This window comes from Thermochaetoides thermophila (assembly GCF_000221225.1).
Source record: "Thermochaetoides thermophila DSM 1495 unplaced genomic scaffold scf7180000011821, whole genome shotgun sequence".
Lineage (NCBI taxonomy): Eukaryota > Fungi > Ascomycota > Sordariomycetes > Sordariales > Chaetomiaceae > Thermochaetoides > Thermochaetoides thermophila.
Window position 1 is genome coordinate 264327 of NW_006383037.1, and position 16742 is coordinate 281068.

Sequence of the window (16742 nt, forward strand, 5' to 3'; positions counted from 1 at the left end):
TCCAGCTTTGTTCTCGTTCTGGGGTGATATTCTCTCGTTGATTCGATAAACGACGTAACGACGAGATCGTGTCTGTTTTCATTGTGATATTTTTGGTTGTTTATACCAATGCAGGTCCGAATCAGTCCGGGATTATGCGCCCTTGTGATGATAATTGCTGTTTCTAGCTGCGTTTTCATTCGGTCGCGTGATACCGATGCGAGGGGCATCTCGAACTCGGAACTCATTATTCTGAAGTACAAAAGAGAGTTTTGGTTGTACTAACAATGTGAAGAGGAATAAACGGCTCGCAGTCTTGTCAAGGGAGGGTGGTGTCAATGCTGGCCTGGAGCCGTCCTCTCGCTTCCTTGGTGCGAGCATTCAAAACACCACACAGCATTCCCACTGCTTCCACAGCTTTCTCCTCCTGCAGCATCCGCGAACGGACCGCTCCACACTTCATCGTCACCATCCGAAGAAGCACACACACAATGGCTCCCGTCGTTGTCTTCCAGACCTTGGCCTACACCGGTCCAGACCAGCTGTCCGCATCGCTAGTTGACCAGATCAAGCAGCAAGATGGCTTCAAGCGGGCATTCTTTGGGCCGAAGATCGAGGATCGGACCAAGGGTGTGCTTGCTACCGGTACGTTAATCCCAGTACCTACCTTAACCACAACAACTAAGAAAGCAACAGAATGGTCCTCGACCGCCGCAGCCTTGGCCTATCGCTCCTCGAACCTCGTTGCGAGCGACGAGCAGCTCGCCATCGAGCTCGCCTCGCCCGGTCTCTCGGAGCCCTACGGCCAGACCCTGGACGCACCTTGCACCGAGTTGTTCACAGCGTACGGCATTGAGGATGTTTTCGTAGAGAACACGGGTAAGTTCTTGGGCCTTATCAAAGAGACAGAGGGCTTCCTCGGCGCCCAGTTCGGCGAGGCAGTCGGCCGCGGCGAGGGTGAGGAGAGGGCCGCCAGGGTTGTGATTGGCTGGAGACAGAAAGAAGACCATGATCGCAGCAAGGCGGATGCGGAGAGCGGTGAGTATCCCCCTTCAAGAGGGTTGGTGAGAGATGCTGATGATCGCAGCCATCATGAAGAACATCGGCCTGATCCGACAGGGCCGCAAGGCGGGGGATTTGTTCCATGTGGAATTCAAGCAGCTCTGAGCTCACCACTCTGTTATCCTACGAGACACATAGGACTACTATTAGCCAGCTTCACTCTCAATGGAACAATCCACCTCCAGTTTGCCGTCTCGTGATGCCAGGGCTCTGTTTTTTCTGCTCTACAACCCCACCCCCGCTCCATACTTTAACCTCCGAACGGGGGTTGCGGGACCGGCCTGCCGTAAAGCGGGGGAGGGGCCGTCCCCACCTAAGCTTCGCCGAGGCTTCTCTCTCCTCGTTGGAACCAAGACGTTCTTGGATGTGATCTGTTGCAGGGGCGAAACGTCCCCCGCGGGCCGGCGCCGGGTCATTGTTTTGCCTGTGGATGGTTGCGGCCCGTGGTGAGATGGTATGATGTACATTGCGTGGCCTGCATCGGGGATTGGACGATCAAGTGGTGTGGGAATTGAAGTAGTTTTCTTAACTTAATCCCTTGACTTGATATTGGCCTTAAACCTGGTTCAATATTCACCTTGATCTCGTTCTTCAACAACTGGCCTAGAATCCGAACTCCAACCCCTATCCAGCACCACAACCAACCGCAACACCATCCAAAGTATCCTGATTACTTTCACACCCCTTCAAGCAGCACAATGGCCGACGACAACCTGAGCGCCTTCCGCGCTCACCTCCCTGATCTTTCCCAGCCGCGCTTTACTACCATGAAGAAGCAGGATGCCCATGAGTATGCCAAAGCCTTCATAGAGGACGGCAACCCGCCGTGGCTGCACGGTCTGTGGCAACACTGGCGGCGTCTATATCAGGAGCCGTTCAAGGGGATTACGAATGATGGTAGGCCTCCCTGGTACAATCTTTCATCTTCCTACCCACCTATCTGCTATATACCACGGTACAGCGAGTGAATGTGTAAGTGTTGGAGCTAACGGAGGGTGCTCAGGCCGCGTCCGCAACGACCTCTTTCACCTCCGCGACGACGGCATCCTCATCTCTTCCATCGTCGCCGCAGCCAACAATCTCTTGTCCCTCCTAACCCCCGACCAACTCTCCAAAACCATCTTCCACATCGACGCCCCCGAATGGCGTACCTGGTCCAACCCCGAATTCCTCCTCTCCAACAAGGGCATCCGTCTCGACGAAGTCTCTGACTCCATCCGCTCTGCCGCCCTGAACCTCCTCAAAGAGACTTTGTCTCCCGAAGGCTATGAGAAGGCTTTGGGAGCGATGCGCATCAACGGGTTCCTTGGCGAATTGGTCGGCGCGCCGCAGATCTGCGGTGAGTTCAGCTACAACGTGTGTTTCTTCGGGACGCCGTCCGAACAACAGGCCTGGGGGTTCCAGTGGTATGGGCATCACTTGTGTCTCAACATCTTTCTTTACCGCAGCACCATTGTTGTCTCGCCGTTCTTCACGGGGGCTGAGCCGAATGGGATTGATGACGGCCCGTATAAGGGGACGAGGATATTACATGAGGAGGAGAGGCTGGGATTGGAGCTGATGAGGAGTTTGGAGGGGAGTGTGAGGGATAAGGTGCAGGTTTTTAAGGAACTGAAGGATCCGGGGATGGAGCATGGGAGGTGGAATCACGACGATCAGAGGCATTTGTGTGGTGCTTATAGGGATAACCGGGTTGTGCCGTATGAGGGGGTTGTTGTTTCTTCGTTCTCTCTTGAACAACAGGCCCTGGTGAAGGCAATCCTCAACCAATTCCTTCTCTACCTCCCCCAGCGGGCAAGGGAACTCCGGATCGAAGAATGCGAGCGCTGGTTCCACGAGACATACTTCTGCTGGATTGGGGGATACAGGGACGGGGATGCTTTCTATTACAGGATACAGAGCCCCGTGGTGATTGTCGAATTTGACCACCATTCGGGAGTGTTCTTGACGAATAAGGAGCCGAAGCGGTTCCATATACATACGCTGTTGAGGACGCCGAATGGGGGCGATTATGGGATGGCGTTGAGGAAGGAGTGTGAAGGGATTCGGCAGGAGTGGGTTTGGGAGGGGGATAAGGAGTAGGGAGGAGGTTGGTGGATTGGGGAGGAGGGGGAGGGGAAGGTGGGGGAAAGGGAGGGCAGAGGGAGAAGAGGAATCTGTAGGAATGATCATGTGCTCATGGTGTATTGGGGGTGTATGAATGGATGAAGTGAACATGAGACTAGTAATGTCGTTACCTAGTGTATTATTCCTCTGAAGCTATCTCGAATCGCCTTGAATATCGAAGATGGAATCATCGGTAATTCCAAAGTGGCTTTCCGTCTTGAAGACTTAGCCAACCCCTTTCTCCCAACTCCCTAAACTTCTCTTCTCATACGCAATCCCTTGGTATACCTAACCGGGGCTCCCTTTTTTTTTTTCCCCATCCACATCCGACATTTCTCTCTCTCTCACACACACACACACACACACACACAAAGTATTTTGTCCGCTAATCTCCTCTCGGAACCAACCCCCACCCCCCACCACAGGCACATCGTCTCTGCTGCGTCAACACAAACGTAAACCCCGGCCTCTGCCCCCACACATCCTCCATGACTGCCGCACACCTTACACACCTCCTCCACTGGCTGGCATTTACGGCCAGGTTAGCCGTCACGGGGACGAACCCTTGCAGCCCTGGAACACTACCACCTAAGGTATTGGCGTTCGTTCCCGTGTTGGGATTGGCATTGGCAGTATTGCCAGAGGAGTTAGGTGGCTGGGTCGGACCTGTAGGGGGGTTAAGTTGAGATATAGGGACGGAGGGAGTTGCGTTTGGAGCGGGGGTCGCGCCCTGTTGCTGTTGAGACTGCTGCCCTTGTGCCTGACTGGCAGCTTGGTGCGAGGACTGACTCTGTGAAGGCACCATCGGGACCGCCTCTGCTCTTTCTGTTTTCACAGAAGCCACAATCCTCCCCCTAGGCAGGACCTGCCCCCTTCCGCACAGCTCAACCCTCTTAAAAACATCCACATATCTCCCGCCTCCCTCGCGTCTTCTCTTCAACGTCCTCTCATCCTCAGCCACAATTTCCTCCAGCAAGGACCAATCCGCAAAGAACACGCTCCTCGGATCGACCGTGGCACGGAAAGCCGGGAAAATGTTGCCAAAAAAACAGGCCAGGACTTCTCTGAACCCTGGCGGCGGGTTCTGGCCTAGTAACATGTCCAACTCGACGTGGGATTGGGCTTTTTTAATGAACTGCTCGTTGCACTGCTGCTGCTGTTGTTCGGTGAGGGGCTGGCCGCCGGAGCCGGAGGCGTGCTGTCGGATCTGCGTGGCTACGCCAGAGAAGGTTTGGATGTAGGCGGTTTGAATGTCACGGCTGAGAGCGGTGAGGAGCTTGTCAAAGTCGGAGGCTTTGACGAGGGAGGCGGTCACGACTCGCTGCATTTTTACGTAGGCATGATATAATGGAGGGAGGGTCTTTTGTGCAGCAGCCGCCGGATCTACCGCGTACCGCGACTCGTAGTACACGGTAGCGCGGTGCGCCAGGCTCTCAACGACTTGGAGGCGGCGACAGACGGCAGAGAGAAGGCCTCTAGTAGAGGAACACAGAAGCAGGTGCAGGGAGACGTCGTTTTTGGAGTGTAAGTATCGCGCCAGGTCGGGGAAGCGTTTCTGGTCTGCGAGCATCGCCTTGATAGTCTGGTCCGTCGACAACGCCAGCAGACGATCTGTCAGCCAAGCAAGTAGATCAAACCCCCATTTTGCGCACGAGGCCAAAGCATCCACGACCTCGGGCTCATCAAGCGGGCTAAGCTTCTCCTTGATCGTATTTGGCGCATTAGACGCGATGGTGATCAACACAACAATGTTACGCACGGCCAACGCCAAGTTGGCGAATTTACCGCTGAAGGTGCGCGGCTGGAAGTCGCCGTTGAAGCCGAAATGGTTGAGGATGGAGAGGCAGAATTGGAGCAAGGAATTACGCATCAGCTGGTCGTGGTGGGCTTCTTCGGAGTAGTCGACGGTGATCTTGAACATGGTGACGAACTCGCGCACCCAAGCCGTGGGAAAGTCCTTGAACTTCTTGGCCAGGGGCCGAGCGATGGCCATGACGTCGTCGCAGTGGTTGTGGATGTTGGGGCCGGCGATGTTAGCGCCGACCGAGGCGACTGCTAGCGATGCGGCGACGGCTTTGAGCTTGGCTGCGAGAGGGGAGGGGGAGGGAGTGTTAGCTGTCTCTAGGTGTGTGCTGTGGGTTCTGGGGTACATACGGCCTTGCAGCGTCATGTTTGGATCATCAACTGGGTAGCGCAGCTTGACCCATTTGACGGAGCCATCTTCCGATACCTGGACGAAGGAACAGTTTGTGGGCGCGAATGCCATTTGCAGGCCTGTTGAGGTTAGCTTTAGCCCTCAAGAGTCTTCCCAAGGCAAAACATACATGGTCCTTCAGTCTCCCACTGGAAGCCCACCTGCAGGGGGCTGGTAATATTCGTCGTGGCCTGCTCGGTGTAGACCTCGTTCATGGTGAACCTATCCCGGTACTGTAATGTGCCGTCGCTGAACCCGAAGCACACGACGCGGCCAAACTGCAGCGTGTTGACCGTCACTACGACCTTCCCGGGGATCACGACGGGGTCCAGCTTGCGAAGGGTTTGCATGGCCTGGTCCGTCAGCTGCATTCAAGCTCACTGTTTTGGGGGGGGGGGGAGGGGGGGCAACTCCTAGAAACCTACCGATGGCTGTGAACTAGCGCTATTCTTCGCCCCCAGCTGCTCAAAAGCCGGGTGAAACGCCTTCGGCTGATCAGTGAACAGCTCCCAGCGATCGATCACCGTAAATGGCTCTTGGTGAGCAGCATACAGCGAACCCTCCTGCGGCAGGTAGGAACGCACAGCCAAAATCACCGGCGGCAGCACGGTCTGCGGCGTCTCGCCGAGTGGTGACGGCAGGATCTCGAGGTGAGTTAGCTGAGCAATGGGAGCATCGCCATCAGACTGCTGCTGCTCCGGGTCGAGCAGCGTCGTCACGGCCACGCGGCTTTCGCGCAGCGATGGACGCAGCGGTACGCTAGGGGGCATTTGCTGCTTATCGACCTGCGGCAGGCCCCATTGGATGCCGACACGCACGACGCGCAGTTGTTTGGAGCCCATGGCGAGGGCAATCAGCAGCGTGTCTAGACAAATCAGCTTCAATCCTTCATGCCTAAGACAAAACCGAGAGGACATACTCCTATCAGCTCCGATGGCCGCATGGGTGATGAGATCATCCGACGCGGTCACGCTCTCCAGTTCGATAGATGTCTCTTCGATGCGATTGTTATTCTGCGGAAAGAGCATCTTGAGCAGGCCGTTGGTGGTGACGCAGACCAGGGCGCTCTTGGTGTGGTTCGGGTGAATCGGGCCCCAGGCCGGCGACAGAATCGGCTCATAGCGGTAGTCTGTTTGCACCCAGTTGGCCACGTAGGAGACATTAAACTGCGTTATCAGCTTGAATCTACCCATAAGACACGGAAATACTCACTCCCTTGCTCAACTGGACCGGAAGTGGTAGCCAGTAGCACCCAACCACAGCGTGTAAATCATCAACCGGATCGGTATCCCACTTCCTCGACAGGTACGGCTTATTGATATTCTGCGTAAACAGGAAGATGGTGATCCGACCCAGCGCATCGATCGCGGCCAGCTCGAACGACGAGGTATGCACGCTCGGAGCCCACGCGAGATGAACGAACGGCGCGCCGGCCGAGATAACCGTCGTATTTGACGTCCCTGATCCAGAACTCGACGTCGCACTGGGCGATGAGGCGGGTACCAGTGCCACGGATAACGAGAGCGCCGCATCGGTCAGCTCCCAGTCGCCGTTTTCTGGGTTCGTGCGCAAGAACCTCAACTCGATGGACATCCCATCCGCCGAAATCGACGCGATAGTCCCCTGCCGCGACCACGCGATGCCCTGGCAGCAGCCGCGGGCACGCAGCTCAGCAATACGGCGCTGTAGGGCCCGACTGGGTGGAGGGTGCCCAGGCGCCGGGGGAAGAGCGTCGAGAGCGTTGTTCATGACGGCATCGCCGAAGAGGTCGACATCGTCGAGCGTCATGGGGGCGCCGGTGATGCCCATGTCGGGCATGACCCGCATGTGGGCTGGCATGGTGGAGGAGCCGTCCACGCTCATCGGGTCGCCGCCCTCCATTAGAAGGGCCATGTTGGGGGCCGTCATCAGGGAGGTATGGGCGATGATGATGAGATGGATGGACTTGATGAGGCTGTCTTGGGTTGTTGAAGCTCGAATGCGATAGTTTAGATATAGTTATGATGGTGCTAGAGAATGCTTGCAAGAAGTAGCAGATGGTATGGCTATATAAGGCAGCAATGCGAGGCTGCTTGTGGCACGGCAGCTCTGGATATACTGTATAAGTGGTTGTTGGTCTTATGTGAGTCGCAAGCCGGAAGATGTAAGCTGGACCCACCAGTATGATCTTGCAAGCCACAGATGTGGCGGTGCTGTGGATTTTTAAAAGAGTATTATCCCTGTAGCGTCGGAGACCCAGCTGCAGGGGGCTGTCTCCGAGCAACGCGCCAGTTTCACGCACATGAGGGACCGATTGGATTGGACATCATTCCAAGTGACTGAGCCCGTGACTCGGCCAGGCTTGAATATTGGTGTCGATAATATACCAATAGTAGCATGTTCTCTTACTATCTTGTTGGTAATTCTGTCTGCTTTCGTAGAGTAGATCCAGGCTTTTGCCAATTCACTTTTCTCTGAACTGAACATGCTGAGCACAAAGCAGATTGCACGCTATCAGCTTGATCGCCAGGGGCCAGAGCCCTTCTGTCCTGATAAAAGGAGCTGCACGCTCAGACAATAGACCTCCAAGAACGCTCGAACAGACTGTTCTCAATGATCACGTCAATCTGTCCTCTCTTGTTTGTCTATATCAAAGAGCCAGTCTCTAGAATGCCTGACCGTTCCCTTGGTATGTGAGTGAAGTGAACCTGATTCTCATGCGAGTAGGTTCATTAGGCTCTTGTTAGTCGCTCTATATCGCGGACCTGATCGCGATGAGGTGGGGAGCCACGCTGCCACCGCGTCTGAAACGGCCAATCATGACGCTCCCTCACGCGTCCACCCTGCCCACAGCGGCCCGGACCCCCGGGAATACAGCACGATACAAGACGCCAACTGCTCTTCGACTGAAAGCCCAGCCTGGCGGGACGGGGCACGGAGCAACCAGCCACAAGCAGCAGCAGCAACAGCGGCAGCCTGCACAGCGGCCAGCGGGAGAGGTGTGATTCGGCAACACAAGCAGCGACAGCAACGGCAAGAGAGTTCCCTGCGCCTTGCGCCCGTCCACAACTGAGCTCACATCAGCTCAACGCCCACAGTCCCCTTTTTCACAACTTCCATTTGACTTCATTTTCGACTCAGGGATCACACATCGCCCAGCCGCACGTGTCCCTTCCATTTAGTTCCAACTTCTGCCTTTCTTATTGTTCGCCAGAAATTTTTACCGTCCCTATTACGCGCAACCACACAATACCTACATAGTCCGAGCCAACTCTGCAAAACAGAAGGCGACAATAAAAACCAAAAACCAAGCCAAAAAAAAAAATAATAATCTCGACCGCAACAAGTCTCTGCAAGACATGGTCTAAAATCTCGCGCAACCTCCGCCTCTTCGTTACTAAAACGTCACTTCTTTCAAAAACCTAGTCTCTATTTGTCATGGAAATTTCCTCAGTCAACAGCTCAAGCCATCAACTCGCCATGGTATCCTCCCCCCCTTCGTCACCGCTCTCTGTCCTCTCCCAGTCGCCCGCTCCTCCGTCTCCCATTCCCTTGACCTTTTCCTCTTCCTCGCGCTATCCCTCGCCGACCGCCAGCTCTATGGCTTCTTCTACTTCATCTGGCCACGCCTCGCCCCGGAAGCGCGCCGACATGGCCGACTCGACCGAGGAGATTCGCGTTCGCACCGATGGCCCTCCCCCTACCAAGCGGCGCCGGGTCGCCGAACCCAAGCCCCGCACCACCACCTACATTGACCTCGAGAATCTGGGCAATGAGCCGAATGAGGGCCTTAATCGGCTGTTGACTGCCCTGCGCAAGAAGAAAAAGATTGTCGTCTTCGCTGGCGCCGGCATCTCCGTCTCCGCAGGCAGTACGTTCCCCCTTTTCGCTACCTAGTGCCCTCTATTTGTTTACACACCAATTAACCCAACCCCAGTCCCCGACTTCCGCTCCTCAACCGGCCTCTTCGCCAGCAACGGCAAGCATCTCTTTGACGCCTCTGTCTACAAGCACCCGCACCTCATCGCCGACTTCCATTCCATGGTACGCAAGCTTGCCGAGCTCACCTCCAAAGCCGAACCAACCCCCTTCCACCACATGCTGGCCTCGCTCGCGGCCGAAGGCCGCCTCATGCGCATGTACAGCCAGAACATCGACACGCTCGACACGAAAATGCCCCCTCTCTCTACCAACATCCCCCTCAACACCAAGGGCCCTTGGCCCACCACCATCCAGCTGCACGGAGGCCTGGAGAAGATGGTCTGCATATTGTGCGGGAACATCGAGCCTTTGCGGCCGGAGCTGTTTGATGGGCCAGAGTTGCCGCTATGTGAGAAATGTGAGGAGGCCGATCAGGTGCGGACAACCTTCGCCGGCAAGCGAAGTCATGGAATTGGGAAGTTGAGGCCGCGGATTGTGCTGTATAATGAGCCCAATCCGGACGAGGAAGCGATTGGGAATGTGTCCAAGGCGGATCTGCGCCGCGTCCCGGATGCAGTTATTGTTGTGGGCACAACGCTCAAGGTCCCTGGCGCACGAAGGCTTGTCAAAGAGATGTGCAAGATCGTGCGCAGCCGGCGGGACGGGCTGACTGTGTGGATCAACATCGATCCTGAGCCTCAGGGTGCGGATTTCAAGGATTGTTGGGACCTAGTGGTGCGGGGGCGCGCGGACGATGTCGCTCAGCTGGTCAATCTACCTAGGTGGGATCAACAAGATAATCTGGGTGATCGCGCTGATTATATGGTTTCGGGAGATGAAGAGAAGGAAAGGAAGGTCGAGGAGGCGGTCAGGAGGAGTAGCGTGGAGGTTGTTATTGAGGGGAGGGTTGTGCAGAAGGAAAAGGAGGCGGCGAAGACGCCTGCGAACAGGAAGTCCAAGCACGCAGAGCAGAATGGACCCATGCCTACGCCGAGCGCCAGCCCGAGGGTACGCAGCCCTATGCTTACGGGGAAGACACAACCTGCGAAGAAGCAAAGTACTCTATCCTTCGGTTCTGTTGCTCCGAAGGGTATGACCACCACTGCTGCAAAGACGACCTCGACGAAGGTTACCACAACAACGAAGCGCAAACCCCGCCAGACCAAGAAATCTGTAACTCAGTCCGTCAAACCCCTCAACCGCCTCGACAAGACTTTCAAAACTACCAAATCTGCCACGGTCTCCCTTACCAAAGACCTCAAAGATATGGAGAATATCAAGCTCGCCTCTCGCTCTGGCAGTTCTTCCCCCAGGAAATGTTCTGCCCCTCTGGAGGACGCAGACGACTCGGGATCGGACCTCTCTGAACCACTGGATCTGCCCAGTCCTGCTGGTCTGGATGCTAGCATGGCTTTCTCGTTTGACAGTAGGGATAATACGCTGCCTAGTTTGAGGCCTGTCGTTGGGGTGGGGGGGAAGTCGTGATTGAGTTTTGAGGGGGGTCGAAATTGAAAGCGTTCAAGTTGGGGTTCGAGGTCCGGTGAAGGATCGTTGACAACCAAAACGTCGTTTCCCACTAGACATAGAATTACCCCATCATACCATTCTTATCCCGCACTTACCCGATTACTCATATATTTGGCAGAACAGACGTACACCCTTTTTTTTTTTTTGCCCTTTAGGGTGCTCCCTGGGATGAGCAAAACGCTTACTGTAGGAGCAGAGGAGAGAAATAAGGCGTTAAGGCATGAAGACTTTTACTAGCAGTATACATAAGCGTTCCTAATAGACGGAGTGCGGTAATTCATTGAAAAAAAATAATGATTCAAAAATTTCGAAGCGTGCCTTTGATTTGAACATCATTACCTGTGTTATGCTAACCATTGGGATGTTGAGGGGCAAAACCTCTTGAGTCCCATTTCTATCGAATAGGACTCTTGGACTTGCTCCTGTCCAACCGTATCCATCCCACAGTCTATTGTTGCCGATGAGCCTCTTATATCCTCACTGTGTAAACCAGTGTAGTTTTATGAGCTGTCAGCCAGTCTAGTTCTATTCAATGTCACAAGCACAATCCCAGGAAAAGTAGGGCACCGATTTATAATCCAGACCCATTCCATTGCTCTGATCTAAAAAAAACACAGACGCCATCTATGTATCTGCTTGTTTCTCTGTGCTTCAGTATGCTGCGCATTCAGCGCAAACATCTCCCTACATATGGCCCAGCGTTATCATTGCGGGCATTTCTTGCGGTGGCTTCCCCCATATCCGTTTTATAAACCATTGCCATTCCTCGCTCTACGAGAAGTGATCAGCCCTCTTCTCAATGAAGAGAAACCGACCTAGCTCATGAAGATCATCCATCCATCATCCCTCCAAGAAAAAGATCGTTAAACCTAGAGCCTCTCCCAATAGAGCCAGCAATGGCGGGGGGTATCTATCAATCATAATCGATACGATAAACAAGACCACCGCTCATTCCCATAAAATGTCCGGATCGTCGTCCTCTGACCCGTCGCCCTCCAGCATCTCGGATACACCACCCCGTCCGCCCCGGGCGCCGCGGGATCTACCAGAACAACCCTTTTGGACGCCTAGAACGCCAGAAGAACCGGAGTACGAGGATGATGCATCGTCGTGGTGATGGCAGTGGTTGTCATGGTGATGGGTATGTTTATCCCTTTGAAAGGGAGGGGGAGGACGGCGGTTGTGCTGCTTGTAGTTGCCCTTGGCGACCGAGGGCTTTTCAAGACCGCTCCTTCTCCTTGTCGGGACCCTCTTCCAAGAAGAACTGTGGCGTGTTAGCAGATCATATGGCAAAGCTGGAGTGGAATTGACACGTACGTAGTTGCCGCTGAGCTTCTGCTCCTGGTCGAGCTGCGAGTTCAGCTTGTTGATACGAGGACGGAAGTTGGTAGGGTCGCGGCGGAAGGTGACATCCAGGTTCTTGAGGAAGGTGTTGCAGCCAGTGAGCAGCGACTCGGGCTTGTTGGCGTGGGCGTCGATACCCGGCTTGCCGTCGAAGACGATGACACGGTCGGCGAGGTAGGTGGCCATGATGAAGTCGTGCTCGACGATGAAGGCGGTCTTCTTGGCGTGCATGATGAAGCGCTTGATGACACGAGAGGCGACGATACGCTGCTCGGAATCGAGATCTGGACATCATTAGCAAGGCTCATTAACCTGAAGGATTGGGGGAACTCACAGGCAGAGGGCTCGTCGATGACGTAGATATCGGCAGGGATACCAAGAGCGAGGACAATTGCAACCTAAGTCACATTAGTAGGGTCCCAATAGGATTGTCAGGAGGAACTTACGCGCTGCAATTCACCACCAGACAAGTTCTTGACCTCCTGATCAATGAAGTCGTCCAGCTTGAGCGGTTTGACGACGTCGGTCTGGAACTGAGGAGATAGGAAGGCGGCCTTGATCTTCTTGAAGAAGAGCTGGCGGACGGTACCCTCGAACTTGGGCGTGATGGTCTGCGGCTTCATGCTGATGCGCATCTCGGGAACGCGGGTGGTGCCATCGGGCTTGAGAACACCAGCCAGGAGACGGCAGAAAGTAGTTTTGCCGGTACCATTCTCACCCATCATGACGATAATCTCAGAGTCGGAGAAGCTGCCAGCGTCAACACGCAGCTTGAAGTTACCCAGGGTCTTCTCCATAGCAGGGTACTTGAAGGCGCGCGACTTCTCGGCGACGAAATCCTCGGTACCCTCAACCATGCGGAAGGTCAAGCTCTCTTCACGGAAACGCAGGTTCTCGGTCGGGATGTGGCCGTCGAGGAAGATGTTGATACCTTCACGGACGGAGTGGGGGAGAGTGACGACACCATAGACGGCGGGCTGGCCATAGAGGACGCAGACGTAATCGGAAAGGTAGTCGAGGACAGACAAGTCGTGCTCGACGACGATCACGTAGTCGTCAGGGCGCAGCAGTGAGCGGATGATACGGGCAGCAGCCAATCTCTGCTTAACATCGAGGTACGAAGAGGGCTCGTCGAACATGTAACTGTCGGGGTCAGCCTGAGTCTTGGCAGAGAAAGTTCATAGCACTTACACATCGGCCTTCTGCACGCAGACGGTACCAATGGCGAAACGCTGCAGCTCACCACCAGAGAGATGGGTGACATCACGGTCGTAGATGTGGCGCAGCTCTGCTCCTGTTAGCAAAATTGGTCTGCAGCCCAACTTTTATACATGGAGCTTACCGAGAGTGTCCAGGACCTCGTCCAGGTTGTCCATGGACTTGCGGCTTTCAATCAAGAACTTGACAGTCTTGTCGGGGGTGCGGACCGCCTTGGGGATCTGGTCGACGTATTGAGGCTTGACAACGGCCCTCAGATCATCCTCCAGAATCTTGGTGAAGTAGTCTGAAACCGTCAGCCCTCAGCCCAACATCAACCAAGACAGACGTGCTTACTCTGCAGCTCAGAGCCACGGAAGTACTTGATGACCTCCTCCCAGTCAGGCGGGTTGTCGTAGCGGCCAAGGTTAGGTTTGAGCTTGCCGCTGAGAATCTTCAGGGCAGTACTCTTGCCAATACCGTTGGTACCGACCAGACCCAGGACGCTGCCAGGGCGGGGCATGGGAAGACGATGAAGCTTGAAACTGTTGGCTGCATAGCGGTGGGTAATCATGCTCTCAAGGTTGGTCGGCAAATTGATAATGGTAATGGCGCCGAACGGGCACCTCTTCGGGCAGATACCACAACCAATGCAGAGCTGCTCAGAGATGAAGGCGATGCGTGACTCGGGAGTCACCTGGGGACATTGTCAGGCGTCCTGACTGACAAAAATGCATGATTTCGGCGATATCTAACATACCTCGATCTACATATTGTTAGTTCAGGGGCTAAGGGGGTTATGAATAGGCAGGCAGGGACATACGCAGAGCTTGCCGGAGCGCACCACCGGGCAAGACTTCTTGCACTCCTGACGGCATTTCTGTCTTCTTGTGAGTACAAGCACTTATTTTGGGCCTCTGACATGTTCACGGACCTTTGGCTTGCACTATTTGAACCCATTGTCAGCCCATGTCCACGATTTGATTTTGCATTACTGCTTTTTTGTTCTGCACGCCGAGGGTAGAGAGAGCGGAGACATACCTTGTCGCTATTGACAATAGCGACACTATGTATGCACAGTTAGCACATCACATGGGCACGAAAGAGTCGCAATGCCAGATTCGCAGCAGAAAGGGCGTACCGAGTGAGCTTGTCGGCCATGGCTGATGCTGTCTATATTTTTTTTTTTTTTCGTAGTCTGAACACTTTTGTCGCGGGGCAGCGGGGCCAAGTCTCACGGTCCCTACTTTCCTCGATCTGGGAGCCCAAGCAAAAAGGTGTGCAAAATCACAAACCACCCTTCAAGGCAGGTGTATGGAGATATCAATACTGCAGTGCACCGTGCCAGCGAGAATGGAAGTGGAGGAACAGAAGGACGGGATGGTGATAACCGTGGATGCAAAGCCAGGGAGGGGCGCCGGTGGGTCGAGCTCGTGAAGGTGCTGCGAAAATGTTGCTGGCCGTTTGATTGTGGAGGGAGGGGCAGGGCAAAATTGCCATGGATCCACCATTGACACGTAGAGATCCAAAGCTTGGCGCCAGAAAGCCGTAAGCCCAAATCGGCCGCCAGTGATAGGCTAACACTGTGGCGCCAGGCTGAGCTCCGACACCAGCCCTGGGACTGAGGATAACATTCATCCAACATGACAACTTGGTGATCCTGAGGACGCAATGTGGCATAAGAGTTGATCGGTGTTTGAGGCACATACCAAAAATGAGAGACTACGAAATTTGTCCCACAAGTAAATATTGTCTGAACCATAAATTTAGGCATCACTGGCCTCATTTCAGCAACGGGACCATAAGGGGTATCACGCAGGTTTAATCCCTTTCCATATCAACGGCCACATCTGTGAAACAGATCTCAACACCTTAAGGATACTCTCTGTGGAGTGCACACCCGTTCCGGCCAAGCGTCATTGTCGGCGCTGTTGCCTCTAAGACTCGGCCCACCGGCGTGTTGAGATCACCCATCGGGAGTTTGCTGCGGACAGCAGCCCTCCCGGGCATGCCATCTGAAAACTCTGTGACGACACAGTATAGGACTTGTAAAATCATGAGTTTTCTTCTTATACGTCGAAAGAGTGCTTGGACAATCAATGCACACGTTGTTTATGGGCGTTTTTGACGTAGAGATCCGAGTATAAATCCAATGTGATAGGTCCTCGTCGCCGTCCCATCAAAGCAGCGCCGTGGTTGCTGCCGTAGCCCTGTTGTCCCAAACTGAGCCTGCGTCCTGGCGTCGTCCCGTCGTCATCCTCGACCACCTATTTGAGGCCCATTAACTGCTGTCGCCCTCGACTTTCTCCCGCTTTCGCCTTCTCAGTCAATCCTTCCAACTGCAACTGCCACTACACTGAAAGCTCACCGCCACAAGTTCAACTGCTCACTCCACACCGAGTTGATCATTGCTGTCGTTTCCAATTCTCTTAACTTCTGTACCGGGATCATCATCATTGTCGCATCTTTACTATCGACAACGAGGTAATTTCCCCTGAAATTTTTTTTCCAGCCAAGTCTTTGATACCTGGCATCTTCACTTGACTTTCCCATCCCAAGCACAATCCCTTTTTTCCAAGGGCATCTCTGCAGCATCCGCCTTGTCAGTGGTACGAGGCAAGCGGCCAACGGCAGCAACAGCAAGCAGCAAGTGAATTCACCCGTCCAATTGCACAGCGTGGCAGCAGCTCCAGGCTGAGCAGCAGCACACCCAGGTTTCAGCACCTCGCCCCGCCAGCTGCCAGCCTCGGTGAAACGGGTCCACATCGCCGACGGCAAGAGCCAATCGAGCCAATCCCCACTACCAACAGGCGCAGGGTGGGGCAAGTGCAGCAGGTCCCAGCTGGCGGACCCACTTCTCTGCACCGGGGGCAGGCAGCACAGGCCAACTGGGAGTGGGTGACTGGTTCCTGGCTGGGTCACTCACCATTTTCCAGTTCTTCTCCTCCGCGAACAAGCACGCACTGCGAAATTCCGCTACACCATCACTAAACCACGCTGGGGTCGCCCACCTCTAACCACCACCACCACTCCCCGCACCCCAGCGACTCTCGTTCATCCAGATCCTCGGAGCAGGTCTGGCTGCGGCCTGCTGCCAGCGGATATTTTTCTATTGTTGTGTAAGTGGGAGAAAGTTGTGTGCTGCCCTGATTTCTTCTGCTGCTGCACCTGCTGTCACGGTCGTGATCCGCCGCGTCTTGCCCATCAAGTCGGCCATCGAAACCTGGGCCCTGCTCATCGATATGCCCCCGTCCCGCCCATCTGGCGACCCAAGCCGCTCGAAGATTGATGGAAATCGCTGCTGGCGATGATGCCGATGTCATTTGACCCGTCGTTTGCGCGCTGGTGCCTGCTGGGCGGCTGCAATGCCCTCCTATCATCACTTACAGCCTTGTGCCCATCACTTACACGACCCCCGATGCGACAAGCATCA

The 16742-nt window shown here is 54.7% G+C and overlaps 5 protein-coding genes across 5 annotated transcripts; 3 read left to right on the top strand and 2 right to left on the bottom strand.

The window, feature by feature from the left end:
* Window positions 1-470: 470 nt before the first annotated feature.
* On the top strand, window positions 471-1146 carry CTHT_0059840 (uncharacterized protein; the record flags this gene model as incomplete). Its single annotated transcript, XM_006696239.1, has 3 exons — window positions 471-624; window positions 676-1017; window positions 1067-1146. 3 exons carry the CDS (start codon window positions 471-473, stop codon window positions 1144-1146), a joined length of 576 nt encoding a protein of 191 aa, XP_006696302.1.
* Window positions 1147-1739: 593 nt separating this feature from the next.
* CTHT_0059850 (uncharacterized protein) lies at window positions 1740-3123 on the top strand (the record flags this gene model as incomplete). Its single annotated transcript, XM_006696240.1, has 2 exons — window positions 1740-1938; window positions 2045-3123. The coding sequence occupies 2 exons, from the start codon at window positions 1740-1742 to the stop codon at window positions 3121-3123; spliced, it is 1278 nt and encodes a 425-aa protein (XP_006696303.1).
* A 409-nt stretch (window positions 3124-3532) lies between these two features.
* On the bottom strand, window positions 3533-7234 carry CTHT_0059860 (uncharacterized protein; the record flags this gene model as incomplete). The annotated part of the gene is made up of 6 exons (XM_006696241.1): window positions 3533-5232; window positions 5302-5421; window positions 5472-5694; window positions 5767-6206; window positions 6261-6507; window positions 6572-7234. The coding sequence occupies 6 exons, from the start codon at window positions 7232-7234 to the stop codon at window positions 3533-3535; spliced, it is 3393 nt and encodes a 1130-aa protein (XP_006696304.1).
* A 1566-nt stretch (window positions 7235-8800) lies between these two features.
* Window positions 8801-10726, top strand: CTHT_0059870 (NAD-dependent histone deacetylase-like protein; the record flags this gene model as incomplete). The annotated part of the gene is made up of 2 exons (XM_006696242.1): window positions 8801-9191; window positions 9258-10726. The coding sequence occupies 2 exons, from the start codon at window positions 8801-8803 to the stop codon at window positions 10724-10726; spliced, it is 1860 nt and encodes a 619-aa protein (XP_006696305.1).
* A 990-nt stretch (window positions 10727-11716) lies between these two features.
* CTHT_0059880 (uncharacterized protein) lies at window positions 11717-14470 on the bottom strand (the record flags this gene model as incomplete). The annotated part of the gene is made up of 12 exons (XM_006696243.1): window positions 11717-12019; window positions 12086-12396; window positions 12447-12510; window positions 12559-13255; window positions 13304-13400; window positions 13455-13616; window positions 13667-14006; window positions 14070-14075; window positions 14133-14177; window positions 14244-14255; window positions 14351-14375; window positions 14451-14470. The coding sequence occupies 12 exons, from the start codon at window positions 14468-14470 to the stop codon at window positions 11717-11719; spliced, it is 2082 nt and encodes a 693-aa protein (XP_006696306.1).
* Between the last annotated feature and the right edge of the window lie 2272 nt (window positions 14471-16742).